The 23,226-nt window shown below is 61.0% G+C and overlaps 1 protein-coding gene across 1 annotated transcript; it reads left to right on the forward strand.

Moving 5' to 3' along the window:
- Positions 1 to 1,374: 1,374 nt before the first annotated feature.
- Positions 1,375 to 10,861, forward strand: INSIG1 (insulin induced gene 1). The gene is made up of 6 exons (XM_036247526.1): positions 1,375 to 1,461; positions 1,895 to 2,318; positions 5,064 to 5,188; positions 6,145 to 6,311; positions 6,596 to 6,695; positions 9,181 to 10,861. The coding sequence occupies exons 2-6, from the start codon at positions 1,919 to 1,921 to the stop codon at positions 9,208 to 9,210; spliced, it is 822 nt and encodes a 273-aa protein (XP_036103419.1). The 5' UTR covers positions 1,375 to 1,461; positions 1,895 to 1,918; the 3' UTR covers positions 9,211 to 10,861.
- The last annotated feature ends 12,365 nt before the right edge of the window (positions 10,862 to 23,226 follow it).

Below are 23,226 nucleotides of genomic sequence, written 5' to 3' on the forward strand. Positions count from 1 at the left end.
GAGGCTCACACAAAGCCACGTGGTATCCAATCCCACGGACATGAGGCCACAGAACAGGAACCCTGTAGAGTCAGAAAGGGGATCGGCGCTGCTTGGGGCTGGGCGTGGACAGCCTCTCTCAGCCCCTTTTCGTTGAAGTTCCTGTTTTATCATTACCAACTCACATGATCTCCACGCCCCCAATAAATGAACTTTGGGAAAAATTGATATATCAGGACAACATGGTTTTTTGTGTTTGTGTGGTTGTTTGTTTTGTTTTTAACCCCAGACCTGAATGCTTAAGATACAACACACACAATGTTTCATGCTTCCTCAGCTGTGGGGTCTCTCGGGGGGAGACATGTGGTATTTCGAGTACAAACTCCCTCTCATCCCAGGACAGTACAGAAGACCACAAACTATTATGGTAAAACACCCTAAATAATGTGATCTTGCTCAGCCACACGTGGGTTTTCAACCAGCACGGGGCCCCGCCCTCCTATCTGGACGGGGAGACCCATGTGGCGGGCAGGATTCAAACACACGGTGCCCCAACAGCACACAGGATTCTGTCTTTCCCTGAGGGGTCGTGATGGTGTGCATTCCAAACGCGAGGAAACTGGAAGACGTGGCTGAATGAATGAAATGTTTCTCATTTCCATTTCCATAAAGGGCTTTGCATCCCCAAAGGCTCCTGAAACAGGAAACATCCGAACGCGGCCACGTGCGCCCCCGCGCACCGCGACACCCCGCTTTCCAGGAGCAGGTGCGGGGACAGGCAGGAGCCCGGGCGGGAAGCAGATTCCGGGTCAAAGCGTCCCCGGGTGGCCCGGCAGGTGCCGTGACCACCTGCTGGCGACCGCGTGGAAGGGACAAAGTCAGGAGGGAAGCTCATCCAGCGCCACGTGGGGGTCAGGGTCAAGATTCCAGCGGCTGGGCCAAGGGGGCGGCGGCCGGTTCTGGAAGCGGTTCTCCCGTCCGCCCTGGAATCCTCGCGGCGCCACTTCCCGCCGCGGGCGAAGGACGCGGCCGCACCGGGGCCGGGCCAGGGGGGCCCGCGGCGCCCGCACTCCGCCCGCCCCTCGGTGCCCCCCGCCGCGTCCGTCGGCGCCCCCCAGCTCCGCGCGGCCCCCCAGCCCGTGCGCCCGCTCGCGTCCGTCCGCGCTCCCGAGCCAGCGGGCCGGCAGTGGCGTGTGCTGACGTCATATGGGCCGCCCGACCCCGATTGGCCGCGGCCGTCTCACCAGACCGCGAGCGCACGGGCGCGCGGGCGCGGCGGGGCGCGCGAAGGCCACGCCCCCAGGCCCCGGAGCTGGGCGCCGGGGTCACGTGACCCGCGCCCCGACCGCCCGCCTTATAAGCCGCGCTGCGCGCCGGGCGCCGCGGGCCCAACTCCAGGCGGTCCGGGCCGGGACCCTCCGGTGCCTTCTCCTCCGGGACCTCCTCCGTCGGCGAGCCTGCGGGCGGACGCCCCTCGGCCAGGTACGCGGGGCGGCGGGGTCCCGGGAGCGGCCCGCCGGCCTCCATCGGGGCTGCGGCACCAGTGCCGACCCCAGTGGGACTTGTTGCATCCGGACCCCCGTGGGCCCGGCCACTAGTCCCCTCTGCCCGCGAGGACCCCAGCACCCTGTCCTGGGTGGCCTGCGAGTGCACGGGGTCTGGGAAACTTTGGGGCGAGACGGGGCGTGCAGGGGCGCGCGCGTGCGGGCGGGAACGGAGCCGGCTCTGCAGCCCGTGCCCGTCCCCCCAAATCCAGCGCACCCCGTCCCCTCGGCTCCGGGGAGGGACAGAGTTTTCCCGGACGTCCCGGCGATGGATGAGAGCACAGCCTCCCGCGCGGGGCTCCCTGCACCTGCCCCGTTCCTGGGCCGTGAACTTGGTCGTGACCCCGCTTCCCGACCCCGCTTCCTTCCAGGTCAGCCGTCACACCCCGAGACTGATGCCCAGGCTGGACGACCACTTCTGGAGCTGCTCCGGTGCTCTGGGCGCCAGGCACCGAGGCCACCCGACAGCCCGAGCCGGCGGGCTGGCGGCCAAAGTGGGAGAGATGCTCACGTCCTCCGTGTCCGGCCCCTCGCTGCTGGCGGCCCGCGGCGCCCCGGCCCCCGACCCCGCTGGCGGGCCTCGGGGCGCTGGCGTGGGGGCCCGCGGCCACAGCCCCGCCTGGCATCGCCACCTGCTGCAGAGGAGCCTGGTGCTTTTCTCCGTGGGGGTCGTCCTCGCCCTGGTGCTCAACCTGCTGCAGGTGCAGCGGAACGTCACCCTGTTCCCCGAGGAGGTGATCGCCACCACCTTCTCCTCGGCCTGGTGGGTTCCTCCCTGCTGTGGGACCGCGGCTGGTGAGTAGAAATTATTATTATTATTTTTTTTTTAAGATGTCTATCTATCCGGAAACGGTTTTCAGACTCTGAGAAACATTTATTTGAAAATGGAGCCATCCAGAGGAACCATGTGCCTCTCCGGGGTTGGTGTTTAGGGAAGGAGGGGGATGGAGAGGACGCTGAACCCCCAAACGCTAGCCTCGCTAGCCTCGGGGTGAGAGGAAGCCGGGTGATGGAGATGAGTTCCGGAGATAAGCGCCCGGCCTCTGCGGGGCGTGCAGGGCAGTGTTTGGGGCGCCGGGACTGTCACCTCGGCCCGCTGCCCTGATTGGTCACCTGCAGAACTGGTGAGCGCAGGCACCAGGCTGCTATTGGCTGCCGAGGCAAACATGCTACACTGCTGGGTAACTGAAAACAAACCGTCACGTGGGCCGGGGCGTTGCCAAGGAGCCGCCTTCCCGCCTGCTGAGGTGGCCAGAGCCAGGCCAGGCTTTTAGAAAGTGACCCCTGGCTGGGAGTGTGGGTGTCAGCGCACCCAGCTGGGCACCGACGCCCACGGACTAAACACAGATTCTGCCTACATCGTGGACGGGCCGACTGTTTCTTTCTTTTCAGTAGAATTCTTGGTTATGGAGCTGGTTTGATAAGGGTGCCGGGTTGTTCCTTGCTCAGATCAGAAGGCATTTGCCAATGAACAAAACCCGTCCGCTCCTTCCTGCAGCCCCAGCTCTGTGGGCTGTGGAAACAGCAGACAGCCCCTGTCCTGAGCACCTGCGGCCTGGTGGGTGGAACAAACCTCACACAGCCCAGGAGGAGCGCCCACCGCGCTTTGTGGCTGACCTCTGGCCTGCTTCCTCTGCTCAGCTGTGGCTCCGTGTTACAGACGAGGACACTGAATCCCAGGGTCAGCGGCCGAGTCCAGCGGACACAGCTAGCAAGTGTCCTGGCCAGTGTACGGTCTCCCTGGAGTCTGGGCAGGGAGGCAGGCGGCCTGCCGGAGCGTGTGCCCCAGCCAGGGCAGGTGGGGGGCACTGGCTTCTGAGCAGGGGGAGAATGTTTTCATCTTTGTCCTCCAAGGTGGGGTCCTGCGTCATGTCTCCAAACCCTTTAAAAACACGGCTGTACTGGTCGAAATCCAGTTGGAGAAATGGCCCTAGATGCGAATTCTGTGCTCCACGCAGGCTGGGTGTCGTTTCTTTGAATCAGAAGCTTGGTCTGAAGGAAGAAAGGCTCACTTTGGCTTTCTTTGTAACGGGAGCTGCAGGGAATTCCAGGAATGCTCCAAACGGCTCCTCTACCCTCCTTGTTTTGTTTTGTTTTGGTTTTTGACCGTCAGCCAAGAACATTCCATAGTACATTTCACCTACTGAGCTTTTCATTTTAAAAGGGACGGTTCAGTTGTTCAGTTGCAGCGGAGGGAGTTACAGAGTCTGCGGTTCTGCTGTTCAAAGCTCCAAAATTAGAACTCCGGGAAACGCAACCCGAAATTGAAACCGAAAATCTTTTGAGTGTCTGGCTACAGCTGTGTTTCTTGATTCTCTCTTCAAGAACCACAAACAAGCCCTGGCCAGTTTGGCCCAGCAGTTAGAGCATCAGCCTGCAGACCAGAGAGTCCCGGGTTCAGTTCCAGCTAGGGGCACGTACCAAAAAAAAAAGAAAAAGAAAAAGAACCAAAAATAATTGCCTCTTCCTGAGGCCAGTACAGTGGAACCGCGGCCTGGCTCCGAGCCCCTGGTGCTCAGGTGACATGGCGTGAACCGAGCGCCCCACGCTGGGGCCCCGGGCCTGCGCCCCCACCCATGCTGCGCTCCACCCCCTCCGGCTCGGCTCCTGGAACGCCACGCCTCCTCTGGCTACATTCTCGGCTGTGCCCACTCTCAGGTTCTGTTTCTGGGAAATCCTCCTAACTGTTCAGATCACGGCGACCTCCGCCTCTCCTCCCGTTACATAACCCTCGTCTCACACACGAGGAAACAAACAGGAGGGCAGTCCCGCCCGCCAGCTGGGAGCAGGCGGCGTCCGGGGGTGCTGCAGCACAGTGCACGGGGTGCTCGGGGCTCCCAGAGTGAGAGCTGCCACCCCTCAGCATCCAATCCAGTGCCACCCTGTGGGCACAGGGCCTCCTTGACCCAGACCAGCGCCACGTGCCCAGAATCCGCGCCGGCCGCTGAGGCGTGTCAGGCGTATTCTTTTTTTTTTATCCTCACCCGAGGATATTTTTCCATTTTTTGTACAGATAGAGAGGGAGGGAGAGAGAGAGAGAAACATCGATGTGAAAGGGACACATCGAGTGGCTGCCACCCGCACGACCAACCAGGGCCGGGGACAAACTGCAACCGAGGTACATGCCCTTAGCGGGAACCGAACCCGGGTCTCTCCGGACCGCAGGCCGACGCTCTAACCACTGAGCCAAACTGGCCAGGGCGTGTCAGGCGTATTCTGTGACTTGTACCTCGAGTACGGGGACGCTCCCCTCTCTGCAGGCCGGGTTGTGGTCTGCCCTGCGGCCCACGTGGCTCAGCCCCTGCTCGGGCTCGTCTGTGACGTGACCACGGAGCTGTGGCCGTGCTCGGGCTTCTCGGGGTTTGTTTGCGGTCGAGGAGAACAGAGACAGAACAACCCGGGTCCGGCGCTGTTACAGCAGGCGAGCCTCCTTGGAAGAGGGCTGGCTTGCGGGAGGGGTCCAAGTCGTTTTGAAGCTGCTGTTCATCACGTTATGTCATTCCTGTCGTTCTGACACTGTTCTCTCTTCTTGCCTGACAGCGGTGGTCGGCTTGCTGTACCCCTGCATCGACAGTCACCTGGGGGAACCCCACAAGTTCAAGAGGGAGTGGGCCAGCGTGATGCGCTGCGTGGCGGTTTTCGTGGGCATCAACCACGCCAGTGCCGTATCCTTCCGTGGGCGCGCCTCGCCCAGGCGCCTCCTTGGGTTACGCGTGGGGCATGTGGTTCCTGGAAATGAGAGTCTGCTGTCTGATCGGCCTGGGGGCCGTGTTCTCCAAGGGTCTTGTCAGGCCTGTCGCTGAGTTTACCTCAGCAGGAGGCGTGAGCCTGGTCCGAGCCCTGGAGTTTTCCCCAGACGGTGGAAGTGCTGCCCACGGCCGAGGGGCTGTCTCATCTCCTCCGTCGGGCAGCGGAGTCTGTCGCGTGAGTTCCTGCGCGTCTCAGCCTGGTCCCCGTGGCCATTGACGTGGTCAGTGTGGCGCCTCTGGGACAGGGCTCTCGCACCCCGTCCCTGACCCCGGCCTCCCCGGGTGTGGTGCGTTTTTAGAAGGCCCCGCAGTACCCCAGGCCTCGGAAGGTTTATGGCTTCTTTAACACAACTAGGTTACATTTTCCGGCTCAGAGAAAGGTATTCTTGGAGTTATCACTTCTTCCATCCGCTCTGCCCCTGTTTTAACGGTGAGGATGTCACAGAAGTTTGTCGTAAGACATCTCCGCCCTGACCAGTGGCGCTGTGACGGAAGCCGGCTGCGTGTCCCCAAACTAGTGCGATGCCGCTGGCGTGGGCGTGGAGAGGGCTCACGCAGACGTGCAGAGAGCTCGTGTGGGCCACGTCACTGACAAAAGGCGGGGGCGGAACGGCTGCGGGGGCGGGCCAGCAAAGTGGGTTGTTGGGGTTTGAGATAGCAGCCGAGTGTTCCGTCCGCTCTCAGGGGTGTTCACCCGGTGGCACCGTGGAAGCGTCCGGTCGTCCTGCTCTGGGGACCTTGGAGCTGACGGTCGGTGCGGCTCCCTGGTGTCCGGGGAGGGATGGACACGAGAGGGAGGACGTGTAGGATCTGGAGCTGTGTTTTCTAACCTCGTTAAAAACCTCCGGCGTTCCCTTGACTCGCACGGCCAGAAACTGGATTTTGCCAACAACGTGCAGCTCTCCTTGACGTTGGCGGCCCTGTCCTTGGGCCTCTGGTGGACCTTTGACCGCTCGAGAAGTGGCCTTGGGCTTGGGATCACCATTGCCTTCCTCGCCACGCTCATCACCCAGCTGCTGGTGTACAACGGCGTCTACCAGTGAGTGTCTGCACGGGGCCCCCAGCTGGGAGCCCTCCACTCGGGTTAGGAGCGGCCACTTAGCCGAGGCGGCCGCGTCATGTCCACACAGAGCCCTAGACTCGGGCAGGAGGTGCCGCTGTTGCTGGCTCACATTGAAAAGGCACCTCGTTGTGTAGTTGGGGGGCCCACGCGGGAGCAAGGGCATGGCGTTCAGGTGGGACCCGCAGCGCCTCTCGTCCGCTGACCGTGTCCCAGCCAAGGGCTCGGGCGAGGTTCTCAGCACCTCCCTCCTCTCCCTGCAGGTACACGTCCCCGGACTTCCTCTACGTCCGCTCCTGGCTGCCCTGCATATTCTTCTCGGGAGGCGTGACCGTGGGGAACATCGGACGGCAGCTGGCCATGGTACGCGCACCCGCCCCTCGCTCCAGCCCGTAGTCTCCCCGCTGGACAGAGCTCCACGTAGCATTTGCGCCCGCGTGACAGGTGTCTCGTTGCGAGTCAACGGCAACAGTGCATGAGAAAAGCGTGTGTATCTGTTTTTAAAAGATACCCAGGCAGTTCTGTGCTAAGTCACAAAGATGCCGAGACCCGTGAGCCACGGTGAGATCTAGAAGGACCGGAGGGTGGCAGCGGCCCCGGAACGCCAGCTGCTGGGGTCACCGCACCGAAGGCGTGGCTGAGAGGCGGCAGTGGGCACGGGTGACCTGGGGAGAGGGTCCGAGGCAGACAGAGCCCGAGGCTGCAGCCCTGCGGGCGCCAGGCCAGCCAGGCTCAGCGTGGTGGGTAGACGGCCCCCCCTGTCGCTCCCGTCCTCCCTGTAAAAAGGGGGTGTGCTCCCTGCGGCCCAGCCTGCCCTGCGATACTAGCCAGGAAGTGAGGGGGGGACCACGGGAGCAGTTCTTTTCGGGAGCTAAAATCGGCACCTGAACACTTTCCAAAAAGAAAACCCAGTGTGGACTTGGACCTCATTCCGTGTTGACCTCGACTCAGGCTTAAAGAAATGAGCCCGAGTAAACCAGCAGCCAGAGTCGGAGGGGCCGTCACCCCAAGAGGAAGGCCGGGGCTTTCTCAGAAACGTGTCTGCCTCGGGACATCGGCCGTGTGGCTGGTCTCCCTGCCTGTGGCTTGTCTTCCACCCCTGGGGCGTCTGTCCCCTCTGAGCCACGCCAGCTCGCTCTCCCCGAGTCCTCTCCTCCCCCAGGAGGCGCTCCGTCCACACAGCCTAAAGGAGCGGCCCTTCCTTCCTGGGTCACAGAGGGCCTTTCTTAAATCCATGCGCCGCTGCCGCAGAAGGACGCGTGCGTGGAGCCAGGATCAGGTTTTCACGGGACTCCAGTGGGGAGTGGAGGGAATTACCTTTGTCCCGATCACGTTGGGCCTGACGGACGGGACACGTCTGTGATCAGGGCTGTCTCAGGAAGCGGGGACTCCCTCGGCGCGATGTCCCTGCCTCACTGCAGCGGCTCATGGCACCTTTTGTTTGGGGGGCTTCCCCCACACCGCAGCAGGAGGTGATCACCCGAACCCCAGCCGCAGGCAGCACGGAGGCCCAGGCCCCTAACTCGGGGTGCCCAGCCCCGCAGGTCTGAGCATCTGCCTGGGCTGGGGCAGCCCAGGACGTGCTTCCTCCTACCTGGGTCCGTGGTGCCCACACAGCTGGCTGCAGCGGCCTCTCTAGAGAGAGCGAGTGACGTTTTCTCCTTAGAGAGTTAGGGTGCCTGGGTCTGCACCTCTTTCTTTGGAGCAAGGAGAAACAATGAACAGCTTTCTTACTTCATGACGTGTGTGTGAAACAGGATTACTCTGTTCAATGTCTGGAAGCTCATCCCCTTCCTTAAAACCCAGGACCTTGGTCGGTGTCTGGGAAGCGGGGTGCGTCCCCCGGCCAGGCCGCGGGGAGCCGCCCCCAGCGCGTGCGCACACAGTTGATCTGAGAAGTAGACCTGGCCCAGCGTCCCCAGGGCAGATCTGCCGGCGAACTTGGAGTGAGACACCCTCCACCCAGTGTGAGGCTGTGCCCGGCGACGGGGTGACATCCCCAGGGTGGAGGGACCCGAGGTGGGCACCACTGGCACCGTGGGCTCATGCTGGCCCGTCGTCATGGCGACGCCTCTGTCGCCACCTCAGCATCCGCCCCTCACGGAGACTAGTCAGTCCTCACCCAGGGCGGTCGACAGGTTCTGCGACTTTGAGCGACTCGCCGAGTAACATGCCCAGTTTGACCACAGGCTACTCGCCACGAACAAGGGGTGCGGTTCCGGCAGGAGCTTCTAGGCGCCGTGACGAGGCCCCTGGAGGTCAGCGTCTGCGTGCGGGTGGCCGTGCCCAGGCCCTCCGTGCTTGCCCTGCCCGGTGCCTGTCACCAGCTGGGCGTGGAGAGGAAGCCACGGGTCGGCGGCGACGGCGTAGAGAACTTGGGTCTGTTGCTTGGACCTTCAAGTCTCTTCTCAAGAGAGGTCCGGCTTCCAGCGGCCGTGGCCGTGTGTGGTCTCTGCCTCCCGTGGCCCCGGGTCGCGTGGTCGCCCGCATGGGGGCCGTGGAAGGACGCAGGTCAGGGGAGTCCCTCTGCTGCCCTCTGGTAGCTCTGCGACCTCAGGAAGGTCGCTCGATCTTGGGGTGTGCTTCTCGGTGAGGCCACCCCACGGAAAGCGCCCTGCAGGCCTGGGGAGCTCTGACTACTGTGGGGTTTGCGGCAGTTTGGGGTCGATGGCGTGATGCAGAGGGTCTCCGCCTGCACGGCGTGATGCTGGGGCCCCGGGCCGAGGGCGGGGCTTCTGCTGGCAGTCCCCCATTTCTCGTCCCCGTCATTGCGCCCAGTCCGGGTCCGCCCGATGGCCAGTCCGTATGCGTGCGCCGTGCTCACGTCTCGCTCTGTCTCTGTTCACAGGGTGTCCCTGAAAAGCCGCACAGCGACTGAGTCCCGCGCGCTGCTTCCAAAGGACAGCCAGGCGTGGCCCCCCGAGCTCGGACTGACGGCGGTGTCTCTCCTCCGTGGCCCCCGGCGCGGGGCTGGCTCACGAGGGACTCCGGGGGCACCCCGCTAAGATGGGCAGGTGCACAGGGCGGCTCAGCTGGAGAAGCCCCTCCGCTGCCCCGCGCTGCGTCGGCCCCCTGGCCCTGGGTCCCCGGCGTGGGCCGGCGGGCAGCTGACGCGGTTTCCGAGCGTCCGGTGCCATCCACGTCATAAACAGCAAGTGGCCATATTTCTAAGCCTTGAACTGAAGGCCCAAGTCCCAGCCCCTCTTTGGGGTTGTGCCCACAGCGGAGAGCTGGGCGGAGCTCGGCGGAGGCGAGTGCGATAAGATAGGAACGAAGTTTATCCGAAAGATTTTTAACAAAAGGACAGCAGAGGTGCAGGCAGCAGCCACCATAGGAAACCCGTCGCCCACGTGGCCGCACGCCGTCGGGGTGCACCGCGGGCCCGGCAGCGAGGGGTCCGTGCTGGCGCCAGCACCCTGGTGGGCCGGGTCTGCCCGGGCCCCCGCAGCCCTCGGGGTCTGCAGTCCGTGACTGCCTGGACACGGGAGTGGGCCGCCCCTGCCTGAGCGCGGGTGTTTCTGCTGCACGGAGCGTCCACCGCACGGCACCGGCCACGGCGGACCCGGCGCGGGCGCCCCGGGTCAGGAACTTCAAGTGCAATGTGTATGAAAACCAATCTGAGCCTTGTATTCTCTTACATATTTATTTTTTTTTTAAACGCGTGAGATGTCAGAGAGAGGGTTCCCCATCCATTTCAGCCCTGCATGGAGGCAGAATTCAGCAATAATTCCTTGTCGTCCGGCCCCCCCACCCCCCGAGCCCTTGTCCTTGCAAAGACCCCCGGTCAGTGGGTTTTAGTGGACACAGTTTGACTTACAAATTCAGCTTTTTTTTTTTTTTTGTACTTTGAAATTTAAATGTTTTCGGTTTAAATTCTGGGAAAGCAGCTTGATGGAAAGGCTCCTGAGATGTCAGCTGGTAGCCAGCGGACGGACGGACGGACAGGCCTCCCTGCCTGCGGCTGTGGACAGGGACTTCGGCGTCCCAGACGATCCCCGTCGCGGTGGTTTTGTTTGTGGGGAGATTTTCTTACAGCAAACTCTATGTCCCTGTGGCTAACTGGCTTTAGGAGAATTTCTCCTCGTTGAAGGGAAAGTGAGACCGTTCTGAACTTCGCGGTGGCCCCCCGACGCCTTCCGAACACGAGTGATTCCACACCGTGGGAAGGTCTTGGAGACTCCAGCGTTTCGCGGGAAACTGGGAGGTATTGGCTGAAAGCAAGAGTCGAATCTTTATAAATACACGTGAGGATGGGCAGACAGTTTTGTTTTTTGTTGTTCTCTGTTCAACGGGAAGCAAATCTGTCTCTCTTAGAAACAATGTCGCCAAGGGGAACCTGGAGACTCCCTCTGCCCACACGGCCGAGGTGGGAACCCAGGATCCAGGTCTGGGGAGACGGAACCGCGTCAGTACCGCGCGGGCGCCAGTGGGGCGGCCAGGAAGGTTCACGCTCATGCTCCGTGTTCATGGTGTTCTTTTCCGTCTTCTTATTTTATTTTATTTTTATTTCTATTAAAGGTTCAAAACCAACCGTGGTAGTGATGGGTTTTTCCCGAAGAAGGTGGGTGTTAGAATCGGGAACGGAAATGTTTGGCCGCTCTTCGAACTTGAGTGGATTGTCGCACAGTCTCTGGGAAAACACGAGGCCAGTGTTGCTGGCGGTGCAGCGCTGGGGAGTCAGCCGCACTCGCCTCCCGCGGTGCTGGGAGTGAGGCCCTCCTTCCGGGTCTGCACGGGTACCTGGGGGGCTCTGGCGCCCAGCAAACAGCCCAGGAAAGGGGGAGCGTGAGGACAGGGCACCCCCACGGCACGCGCTCCTGGGTGCCGGCTGGATAGAGGCCCCAGGTGACCCAGAGGCGGCGTCTCCACCATCGGGCATTTCGCCTTCTAAGTCTGGTCACTGCACAGGTCCTACTCTGCTGGGTGCTGGGTTCGAGTTCATGGACAAGTCAGAACTGGCCACCGAGGCTAATTCCAGGGGTCAAATAGCCAAGCTGGGGTAAGCATGAGCGAAGGAAGCAAGCAGCTGGGGAAGGGGTGTGGCGACATTTATTTCTTTTTATTTTCTTTCTTTTTTTTGGTACATGCCCCTAGCGGGACCTGAACCCAGGACTTTCTGGTCTGCAGACCGATGCTCCAACTGCTGAGCCAAACCGGCCAGGGCTATTCTATTTTTTAAAATATGTTTTCATTGATTTTTTTGAGGAGAGGGAGAGAAACATGGATCGGTGGCCTCCTGCACGCCCCCTCCTGGGGATCAAGCCCGCAACCCGGACATGTGCCCTGACCGGGAATCAAACTGGGACCTCTCCGTCCATGGGAGGATGCTCAATCCACTGAGCCACACCGGCCTAATTTTTTTCTAAAAAGTGTTGTGTTCACGGCCTCGAATAGCCGAGAAGCCTCACCGAAGGTCTGGTGTCATCACTGAGCTGTAGGGGTCTGGTCACGGACCTAGGCCACCGTGGGGACCCAGGGCCCTGTCGGGGTTGCTCTGGGGAGCAGTTAGGACTCTCCCTCCCCTGGGCTTTGGACTTGCCCCTGGGGTGGGGTGACAGGAAGCTGCAGAGAAAAGGGGCAGGGGCATGCTGGGGAGGCTGGGGGCTGTGTGAGGCGGGGGTGGAGGGGATCAGGCCTATAGGGGTCTGGGGGCCCCCACACTTGACACTGCCCGGGAGCAGTTTCCCTGGAGCAGCCCTGTGGCCCCTCAGAGCCGAGACGATGCCAAGGGCTCCCCCAGCACGCGGGCTGCGCCTCACTCTGCGTCGGAACACGCGTTTCAGTGAACAAGCTCCACCTTGTCATACTCCACCCAGCACACTTCACCACAGTGGGTCCCTCCGACGTGTCGCACAGAACTTCACCTGGAAACGGTGGAGGAGGACAGGAGACACCCTGGTCACGGACTCAGACCGGCTGGTCAGTGGGCCCCGAGCCAGCCAGTGCCCACTCCGAGCTGGTCCGAACCCCTGCTTTAGAATCAAGATGAGGGGTGGACATTTCCTGGAATATTTCTGGTCCCCGAGCAAGTACTCGAACGACCCTGCTCCGTTAGAGTACGGGGGGGAGGGGGGGGGGGCGGGGGGGTATTTCACAGGCGTCCCGGGCTCTGCTCAGGCCCAGGGAGGCCCAGGAGGCGGGAACTCAGCATGGGCACAGGGCACGTGTTCATTTAGCCAGTTTGGAAAGTCTCCTGCGGTCTTACCTGGGAACGTTCCTGGCAGATTAAAACTTGAATCAGATGTCATCAAGCCACACGGTGCCCTGCGTCCCCCCCTTGACTTGTAGACGTTCCCTTGATCTCGGGGGCACAACAGATGAGGAGAGAACATCCATTTGAATCCTCCAGCGTGCGGTCCCGGGCCCCCTAGCACGAGCTGTAGGACCCGCGGAAACAGATGCCCACGGCCCTGTGCGTGCAGGTCGGGCTCCCGAGCTGCCTCAGGCAGCGTCTCACGAGTGAGCTGACCCGCACCGGGGTGATTTACCAGGTGTGGGTGGGTGACTGGGCCCTCCACGCCCTCCTGGCCAGGGTGGGCTGGCCGCAGGAACCAGCGATGTCATCAGGCCTCGCACCAGCCCCACCTGCTGGCTGACCTCAGGAGCCGTTTCCACCCCGAGGAGTCATCTTTCCAAGGCGGACGGCGTCCTCTGACCTGTCCTGTCTGACTGCTTTCAGACCGCCCGGCACCCGGCTCTTTCACGCCGGCCTCCTGACCCGTCCCCCTCCCCTGCTTTCGCATCAATCACGAGGAGCAAGGACCAGCTGGCTGGGTGCGTGGGCAGGGGTCCGGCCTGCCTGTGGGTTCCCGGGGGGGAGAGAGACTCCCGAGACCCCAGGTCAGCGTGGCCGCTCACAGATGGCTTCCAGCCGGGGACGAGTGGCAGGACTGGGCGCACCTGCCGGGCCACCCTCACGGCTCAAGCCCACAGCCAAGCGACGCCTCTGGCAAAGGCCAACGTGCTGACACATTGTTTCCAAGAAGCTTTCAAAGCTGTGTGTCCGGAGGAGGCACCTGCTCAGGAACGAGTGTCCGTCCTTTAGAAACCGGAGCACAGCCCTGGCCGGTTTGGCTCAGCGGTTGGAGCATCGGCCTGCGGTCCAGAGAGACCCGGGTTCGGTTCCCACTAAGGGCATGTACCTCGGTTGCAGTTTGTCCCCGGCCCTGGTTGGGTCGTGCAGGTGGCAGCCACTTGATGTGTCCCTTTCACGTCGATGTTTCTCTCTCTCTCCCTCCCTCCCTCCCACTCTATCTGAACAGAATATGGAAAAATGTCCTCAAGTGAGGATAAATAAATAAATAAAAGACATCAGAAAAGCCCTGGCCGGTTGTTCAGTGGTTAGAGCGTCGCGTTGGCCTGTGGACCAACGAGTCGTGGGTTCTATTCCGGTCAAGGGCTCGTACCTCAGTTTCGGTTCGTCCCCGGCCAGGGCCTTGAGGGAGGCAACTAGTCGATGTGTCTCTGTCACATCGATGTTTCTCTCATCTGTCTCCCTCCCTCCCACTCTATCTGAATAAAAAAAAAAAGAAACATCAGAAAAAATGTTTCTGAAGACCACATGTGTGCCAAGATGACTCCTCGAACCCGGGACAAACTCATTCTTGCGGTGATGGCACCAACGCCTGCCAGGGAGACCAGGGGACACAGCTCTTTGAAGGCACAGGATCTGTCCATCTTAGTGACCCTGATCCCTGTGCACAACAGGCATTCGGGGGGGGAGGGGTCAAACATTCAGGTGCCAGGCATTATAAAAGCAATTTTTATTTTATTATTTTTTTAAAGGAGAAGAAAGTACTTTTATTTATTTATTTATTTATTATTTTTTTAATCCTCACCCGAGGATATTTGTCCATTAATTTTCAGATACAGTGAGAGGGAGAGAGAGAGAAACATCCATGTGAGAGAGACACACCGACGGGCTGCTTCCCACACGACTCCAACCAGGGCCAGGGACGGAACTGAAACCAAGGTACGTGCCCTTGACCGGAATTGAAACTGCAACTCTTTGGTCCTTGGGCCACTGCTCTAACCGCTGAGCCAAACTGGCCAGAGCATAAAAGCAATTTTTTTTTTTAATCCTCACCTGAGGACATTTTTGCATTTATCTTCAGATAGAGCAGGAGGGAGAGATGGGGGAAGAGAGAGAAACATCGATGTGAGAGAGAGACATCGAGTGGCTGCCACCCACACAACCCCAACCAGGGCCGGGGACAAACTGCAACCGAGGTACATGCCCTTAGCAGGAACTGAACCCAGGACTCTCTGGTTCGTGGGCCGACACTCCACCGCTGAGCCAAACTGGCCAGGGCTTAAAAGCAATGTAAAAATATATATATATGTTTATATTTATTTCAGAGAGCGGAAGGGAGGGAGAGAGAGAAAGCTAAAAACATGGACGAGAGAAAAACACTGATCGGCTGCCTCCTGCACGCCCCCTACTGGGGATTGAGCCTGAAACCCAGGCAGGCGCCCTGACTGGGAATCGAACCTGCTACCTCTTGGTGCACAGGACGCTGCTCAACCACTGAGCTGCACTGACAGGCTGTGGAACCAATGTGGAACTTAGCAGCCTATGGCTTGAAATCGAGCACCTGAGCATGGCACGGGCTGTCCGTGCGAGCATCTGGTGGCTGTCTGAGGACCCCGGCTCCTCGCAAGGCAGAAGGAAGAAAAGCCGGGAGAAGCTTCCTTTTTCCAAAGGCTCCTGCAGGGAGCTGTTTCTCTGGGGATCACTGTTCTGCACCCTCGTTGTCACGAGCTAACTTGTGTCCCCCACAAAAGAAGGTACACGGAAGCCCTCACCCCAGCACCGAAGGTGACCTGATTTGGAAACCAGGTCTTTCCAGATTGTACCAAGTCAAGACGAGGGCTCAGGGTAGCCCTGACTTCACAGGACAACGGCCTTGTCGAAGGGAACATGCTGACAAGCAAAGGGGGGCTGGGGGGCCTGAGAGGGAGGAGAGGAGCCTGGGACACACCCTTCGGGGGTGTGGGGTCCCCACACACCGTGACGTCTCGTTTCTGGCCTCCAGAACCGGGAGATGATATACGTCTTGGTCATTTGCTGTTTCCCGTGACAATTTTGCTTTTCCCAGAGCATAAGACTTTGCCCCTAGAGGTTCTCCTTACTGACCTCTTCCACCAAGACGTCCGCATCCCCAGCTGGGCCCACACTCCTTCCTCGTCCTGCTCGAGGGTACTGAGACCCAACCAGTTTACCCTTGGCATCCTACAGATAGTGGACGAGGACAGACGAGATTGGCCACGGAATTCATTGTCCCAGATTTCTGTCATTTGGAAAATTCTGGCACGTGGACTCCTCTGCTCCCCAGGCAGGAGAGGGGTGGCCCGTGACCCTAGGTCTCGGCAGATGGTGGGAACGCGCCATCTGAAGCCCACGGGAAGCTAAGCCGAACACCGCAGAGGTACCGCTCGGTCTGCAAGGAGAAGTCTGCTAGTGTTTGTGCGGTCCTAATCGGCTCAGGGTAAAACCGGTGATAGCCAGGTAGAATTTCAGCCCTGCTGGGGGCCCTGATCCTTTAATCTCCGGTCAATCTGCAGAGGGCCACGGTTCCAGGCAGCAAGCGACGCCAGGAGAGCCTCCGGCAGAGCTGCCCTCAGCCAGGAGTGGCAGCCAAGTCCCTGCCCCGGGCCCAGCAGCTGCCCTTTGCCCGGGCCCCAAGGTGCTCCAGGGAAATGCATGGCTGAGTCCTCCGGACTTGGAACGAGCGATGACGAGCCAGGCCCCAGCACAGGGTCCCCGCCCGACTTCACGTCTCCGAGACCCTCTTCTCTCTCCGAGACCCTCTTCTCTCCTCGGCTGGCCCGCCGAGGGCCTGAGTTTGGTTCTGAAATGTTCCCCGGCCGTCGGAACCTGCCCCCTGGTTAGGATTTCCTGGGACAGCACATGGCTGTATCTGACAGGAAGGGAGCTCGGGTCCGGGAACCTCTCTCCATCCCTTCCGCCCCTGCGCCCCGCAATCTAGACTGATCCCCTGCACCCCGCAATCTAGACTGATCCCCCGTCCCAGACACCAGCCCTGTTTCCAGTGTGCTCTGTGCTTCCCACGGAACGGTGCCCGCGCCCCCTGGTGGCCACGGCGGCTCCTGCGCCCTCATCCCAATCTACATTTTTTTAAAGGCTGCTGTGGGGTGGGGGGGGTCTGCACGCTGACAACAGTTGCGTGCAACCTGGTCTCTTCCTCAGCTGCATGGGAATGGGACGGAGCTCCGGCAATGTAGGCACTGACCGGGGCCTCGGGCTTGCCCAGGTTGCTGGTAATGAGCATGTGTGAAGGGAAGGACACGCAGTGACCGAAACCACGAACACAGAAGGTCGAATGAATAATGCAGTGGAAATAGCCACGGGGTCTACCCAGACACCCTCCCCAGCCACTTCCCAGTCTGTTGGTTTCTTTCTTTGTTTTTTCCCCTAAACTAGCCGCCCACACCTGGATTACAAGCAACTGCCTCTCCCTCGGGGGTTGGGGGTCCGGGGACTCCAGCCCTGGCGGAGAGGGCCCTCAGGCCCCCCGTTGCGGGAGGAAAGTTGAGGGGCTCCGCCCGGAGGAGCACTGTCAGGGCTCAGACACGAGAGGAGGGGCCAGGTGTGCGCACCTGCCTGCAGGTGTCTCCGGCTGCCAAACTGTGTGCCCGGGCAGGGGAAGGGGCCCCGTGAATGCCAGCTGCTCCCGCCCACTGCGGAAACCTGGGAAGGAGGGGAAGATGCTTCTGCAGGTCACCTGGAGCTGCAAGGTAAGAGCTGCTGCCCTCGGGGCCCAGGTGTAACCGCTCACAGCTGCCACATGAATCTTAATGAGTCACTTGGGAGCACGAGCATTAATGGAGAAAAGTGCTTGTGTTCCTCATTCACGGGAGCAAACAGCTGGAAATCCTATTAGTAAGGGACACAGGAAAGGCTATGGATTCTCCTGCACAGAGCCGGCCGGAGGGCCCGAGCCAGAGGGAGGTGGGAGGTGCCGCCGCGGGGCCAGGCCTCTGACACATCGGCAGTCCTCTCTGTCCCCACCCTGTCACTCCGCGGCTTTGCCCTTTGCAGCCAAGGACGGATCCGTGGTCTGGAGACAGTGACAGGGCCTGCCGAGCCGACACTCAGCGGCGGGGGGCCGGGGAAGGTGCTGGGAACAGGAGGCGCGCTCTCGCTCTCAGAGAGGCAAAGGAGGGAGGTGCCCACGCACTGCCCAGGGGCTCCGGGGACCTGGCCGCCTGAGGGCCACAAGCCACCACTCAGGGGGGACCTTTGACACAGGCATAGCTGGGTGCCAGAAAGATGGTGGCTTCAGATGTAGACCCCCAGGTTCTGGCCCGAGGCCTGGCTGTGGGAGCCGCACCCCCTGGCCCAGCAGTTTGTGGGCGAATCAAGACCCTTGCTAAGCTGAGCAGATGGGAAAGCCTCTCAGGGTGTGAGTTCAGGGGGTCCCCCCACCCCAAACTTCTCCCCTTGCTGCCCCCCAGGATGGCCGACAACCTCGCCTCTTTCCCGAGCGGGGTTCAAGCACTAACCAGGCATCCCCGCGGGGGCTCAGGTGCAGGCGGGGGGCTCAGGTGCAGGCGAGGGCCCCGTATCGGGGGGCACAGCCGCCCACGAAGCACTGGATGGTCCCCACCACAGTGAACGGGCCCGATGGCACCCATGCGCTCAGGGAGCCCGTCCTACACACGTGGGGTGCGGCCACCTGTTCAAAGATGTCCGAGGATCCAAGGGTTCGAGCTGTCTTCTTTATTAAATAATCCTCACTTGAGAAGTAACACAGTGTCTCTGGCTTAGGATACAAAGTCGCAGCTGTCCCCAGTCTTCATCCATCCCCTGGTGTTTGCACCGGGCAGCCTGGCAGCCATGCACCCCTGTTCTAGCGGCTGTTTCCGGGGGCTTCTCCCGTTGACAATGGGAATAACTGCCATCTCCCGGCGGACTCCTGGGGGGTCAGTGGCTCAGCCCTCACGCCCTGTCTCACAGGTCCTCGGCCCCGCCCTCCGCCACGCTGCGTCTGCGCTCTCCTCCGATGTCTGAGGTCAGTGCTGCTCATGTGTTATAACCCAGTCATTCTCCATCCGCTGGAAGAAGGAACCTCTCCTGGGTTCCTTGAGCCCGAGTTGTCTTTGCAAAAATTCTTGAAGAGGAAGGTGTGCATCAGCCATGACCACAAGGGTATTGACCATGAGCTTAACTAATCAGGAGATGCCAGACGGGGCAATGCGACATTCAAGGCTAGAGTCTAGTAAATGTGAAGAAATATAAAATAAACAACTTGTACCGCTACTAACTGCTGATATCTGCTTCTGTACACGCAGCTTGCTTGCTCTGCTAAACTCTTGAGTAACCCCTGCCCTATATAAGCAACCCTCCCCCTGAGCTCGGGGCTGCAGTTCTTCTCTGTGTAGGTTGGCTGCAGTCCCTGCGCAGGTCATAAAGCTCCTAATATTCAACATTACTTGATGTCTGAGTGAGGATGACTCTCCTGGGTTACAACACACAGAGAGCCCTTCTGGGCCGGGTCGGTGTTCCGTCCTTGCTGGTGTGACTTTGTTTCTCCTGACGTTAGTCATTGCCTTTCCCCGACGAGCTCAGCTTTTTAAAAAAATTTTTTATTTTAGAGAGAGAGAGAGAGAGAGAGCCATTGGTTACTTGTTCCACTCATTTCTGCATCATTGGTTGATTCTGTACGTGCCCTGATCAGAGATCGAACCTGAAACCAATGACGCTCTACCCAGCTGGGTCACCGGGCCAGGGCCTAGCTCAGCTTTTGTGTGTCCTGGGGACTCAAAAGTTGCAGGTTCGATCCCCAGTCAGGACACGTACGAGAGGCAACTGATGGATGTTTCTCTCTCTTTCTCTCTCTCCCTTCCTCTCTCTGAAATCAATAAAAACATCTTCGGGTGAGGATAATAAAGAAATAATAAAAAAAAGAGGTCTGACTTTCGTAACCCCACTAAGTGGAGTGGTTCTCTTGCTGAATTAGTCTCTCTTTTGGCACTACATGAACTCACACACACACATGCAAGCACACACATGCTCATATGCACGCACACATGCACATGCGCTCACATGTACACACATACACATGCGCTCACATGTACACACACGTGCGCACACATTCTCACTTCACCTTGGATGCTTCCGCTTGCACCCCTGATGCCTTCCAGGACACCGCAGGCAGGACAGAAAGGTAAGCATCCCAGGGGCACACTGAATGTAAGTGATATCAGCTGGGTAGTCATTTACACGCTAGTATAAACCAGTCTTCCATTCTAGTCATGAAAGATCATTTCAAGGAGAGGAAACACAGGCAGAATTGGAACATCAGGTATCTGAGCAGGTCAAGAAGAAACACAGGAGAGAAGTGGACCAAAGGAGGGGCCACGGGCATTGCAGACAAGCTCTCTTTCCATCATTTTCCCCGTGTCTCGGCCACAGCTCCTGCCTTCTGAGGGGACGAGGGACAGGAGGGGAGAGGGCGAGGGGCCTGGGCACACCTCCGTTGGCCTCCTGTCCCTCCTGAAGCCTACGCAGCCTGGCCGTGGGGACCCGGGCTGGAGACCCAGCACGCACAGTCCGCGCCCCATGGTGCTGCCAATGCACCCACAGCAACACCTTGCACCCCTTTATCTCAGGACAGGAGTGTAGCCAGACCCCGCCTGCCCCCCAGAGAGAAGCCGGGCACGGTGCAAGGCTGTGTCTCCTTTCAAAGTCACGGGCTCGCTCTCCCTGCTCCCGGTGGCCTCCTACAGAATGCTGGGAAGGGACGGGTCACATGGGGATGCCCTGTGATCTCTGAACCATGGGCACCGAGGGCCCCATGAAGCTGCGACACTCAGAGCTTTGCAAACCTGCAAAAGCCAACAACACATGGCCCGTTCCCGGCCCCTCTCCCACTTCCACACCCCGACCTCAAAGCCCTCGCACGCCCTGGTCACAGCCACCGCCCGCCGAGCTGGGGGACACGGGGCTGGCAGGTGCCCCTGGGTTGTGACTCCACAGCCCAGCTCAAGTGCAGGTCCAGGCAGACGTCCGCCTGGTGTTGGCAGCTCTGCTCAGCGTGCGTATATGCTGATATCGTGACATTTGACATCTTGCCACCTTCCTGGACGGAGAGAGACTGCCCCCCCCCCCACTCCTGGAGCCATTTCTCAGAGACAGCCAAGGGCCGGCCTCGGATATGCAAACCCGTCTCGGAGGGGCCCCTTCCTCTGCCCCTGAGCCAGCAGGTGACACCCCTCTGCCGGAGCCATCCGGCCACGCCGGCAGCCCCCACTGTGTCATCTGCTAGAATGATCAAGCTGGCCAGTCCTGGGCACGCCTGCCTTCCCTGGGGACATCCTCAGCTGTCTCCTCTGGGGCCCCTCTGCCTCCCAGCCGCCCCGTGACCCCCGAGGTGCGCGGTGACCCTCCTGGGCCTGAGGGTATAAGAAATGTCTTCCTTCAGGCCTGGTTCCGTCTTCGCCTGTGGGCTGTGCCACCTCCCCCAACGCGAACGCTCCGGAGCAGAGCCAGGCCAGGCGGACGTCCTGGGGGAGGGGGCTGGGGGAGGGGGAGGCAGTGGACTGCACACTGACCTTCACCGGGGGGACGCCAGGCTTGGCAAAGACCACAGGGACCCGGAACCAGGACTCCTGGGCGTCAGGCCTGCTCTCCGCTCTCCTCCGCTCTCCTCGTTGGCAACCAAGCCCCACCATCTGGGCGGCCTTCCCGTCAATACAGCCATGTCCTGCCCAGGAAACCCCACCCGGGGCAAGTCCTGACGGCCGTGGGAACACCTCAGAGCCACGTTCAGGTCCTCGGCCTCACTGTCACGTGGCCTTTTTCTCCGGGTGACTCTGTGTCCTCTTCTTATGGGGCACCCGTCAGTGTACTCAGTCCCATCCGGGTCGAGCAGGACTTCGTCTTGACCTAACCGACGACATCGGCAAAGGTCCCCTTTCCCAAGGAGGTCACACTGAGGTTCTGAGAAGGACGAGCGTCCTGACAAGTCCTCTCAAACCAGAGAAGGGACCAAACGCACACGGGACCCGGGGCCGTAAGAAGCGGATTCTCTGAAGGCGACCGTCACTCCTCTGGGCCTCCCTGGGAAACAAGGTGAGGTAGGTGATAATCTCTCCACTCCCTCCAGACCCACAGTTCTCACGGCCTCACCTCGGTGTCAGGGAGCCGGGGCTGCCTTGCCCAAGGTCCCCTCCCCCAGTTAACTGACATCCCAGGTCCTGGCTAGGGCTGGGTGGCTCATGCCAGTAGGACAGGTTCCCCGCCCTGCACCCCGGGGCACCTCGGCCCCACCAGCGTGGTCTGCCCCTTGGTGACCACTCAGTGCTGTGTCCTGGACACAGACGCAGGCGGCAGTGGGGTCCAGGCACAGTGGGTGTCTGGGGGACGTGACAGGGTGACGAAGGAGCTGACAGGTGAAGCAGAGGCTGCGCTCCCTCCCCCAGCACCCTCCCAAACTCCAGATGTCAGAACTGTTCCTGGGGCACCCGGGTCAAGCTGCCTGGTGTCCTCAGGGCCTGGGCCGCCCGCCCCACCCTCCTGGAGCTTCCCAGGGGCCTGGGGGAGAGGACAGGCAGGAAACACCCATTTCGACCTGCGCCTCCCTCAGTCTCCTCATCGCCTCCGCTGTCCAGCACCAGCGCCTGCACCAAGCGCGCCCATGGGGCTGCTGTTTGAGGTGCTGCAGACCCCAGCCCTCCTGGGAGCTCCGTACCCCACGGCGAGGACACGCTGTCTCCAGGTCAGACCGCAGGCGCTCACCCGATCCTGGGGTAGGGGTCCCGGGTGGATGGCACAGGTGATGAAATCAGAGGGGTACCCCGGGTGGCCGCTGCTTCTCCAACCCATACCTCATGGGCTGGGGTGGCCCTGCCCTCCAAAAGCACAGCTCCCAGGTGCCATGGGGACCCTGCTGGGCAGCTCCAGGGACCCCAAGGAAGAGTCTGCAGGTACAGCCACATTGGGGTGTCAGCAGCCTCGGGGTGCAGCCAGAAGTTCCTGCAGGGAAGCCTGCAGGGGGAGGGGGAGGTCCCGAGCTCAAGATGGCAGGATCTGACCCACACTTCTGACTAGGAGACTGCCCGTCAGACTCTGCCCCATCTTCTCTCCGTGCCCCCCCCAGGGGTCTGATTGTTTCTGAATTAAAAGCCATTTACCGCTTGCCAGGTGGCTCAGCCCTGGGCTCCCAACCCTCATAGGTCCAGCCCCAGCTCCCAGCACCCAGTCCCCAGTCCCCAGTCCCCAGCCCCAGCTCCCAGCACCCAGCCCCCAGCCCCCATCCCCAAGCCCCCGGCCCCCGGCCCCCGGCCCCCGGCCCCCAGCCCCCAGCCCTCAGCCCTCAGCCCCCAGCCCCCAGCCCCCAGCCCTCAGCCCTCAGCCCCCGGCCCCCAGCCCCCCGGTCCCCAGCCCCCAGGCCCCAGCCCCCAGCCCCCAGCCCTCAGCCCTCAGCCCCCAGCCCCCAGCCCTCAGCCCCCAGCCCCCAGCCCTCAGCCCTCAGCCCTCAGCCCCCAGCCCTCAGTCCCCAGCCCCCAGCCCTCAGCCCCCAGCCCTCAGCCCTCAGCCCTCAGCCCCCAGCCCCCAGCCCTCAGCCCCCAGCCCTCAGCCCTCAGCCCTCAGCCCTCAGCCCTCAGCCCTCAGCCCCCAGCCCCCTGCCCTGGCCCCGGCCCTGCAGGTCTTCCCCTTCACAGCAAGCTGGGCCCTTTCATTCCAGCCTGGCCCGGGTGGCCCTGGTGGCCCAGGTGAAGTCCGTGTATTTCAGAAGCAGTTTTTCCCGGGAAAGGTCACGCAGGCGGGGTGACGGTGACCCCAGAAGCAGGAAGGTCAGGGAGACACCCCGGGCTTTGCCTTCTTAGACGACGAGGAGGCGCAAGGGCAGGGAGCTGGAGGAGCCGG

Source organism: Molossus molossus, unplaced genomic scaffold (genome assembly GCF_014108415.1).
Source record: "Molossus molossus isolate mMolMol1 unplaced genomic scaffold, mMolMol1.p scaffold_m16_p_7, whole genome shotgun sequence".
Classification (NCBI taxonomy): Eukaryota; Metazoa; Chordata; class Mammalia; order Chiroptera; family Molossidae; genus Molossus; species Molossus molossus.

Coding starts and splice junctions, on each gene's coding strand:
- INSIG1 (XM_036247526.1), top strand. CDS start 1,919: ATGCCCAGGCTGGACGACCACTTCTGGAGCTGCTCCGGTGCTCTGGGC. Junction 5,189..6,144: donor GCATCAACCACGCCAGTGCC/GTATCCTTCCGT, acceptor TCGCACGGCCAG/AAACTGGATTTTGCCAACAA. Junction 6,312..6,595: donor GTGTACAACGGCGTCTACCA/GTGAGTGTCTGC, acceptor CTCTCCCTGCAG/GTACACGTCCCCGGACTTCC.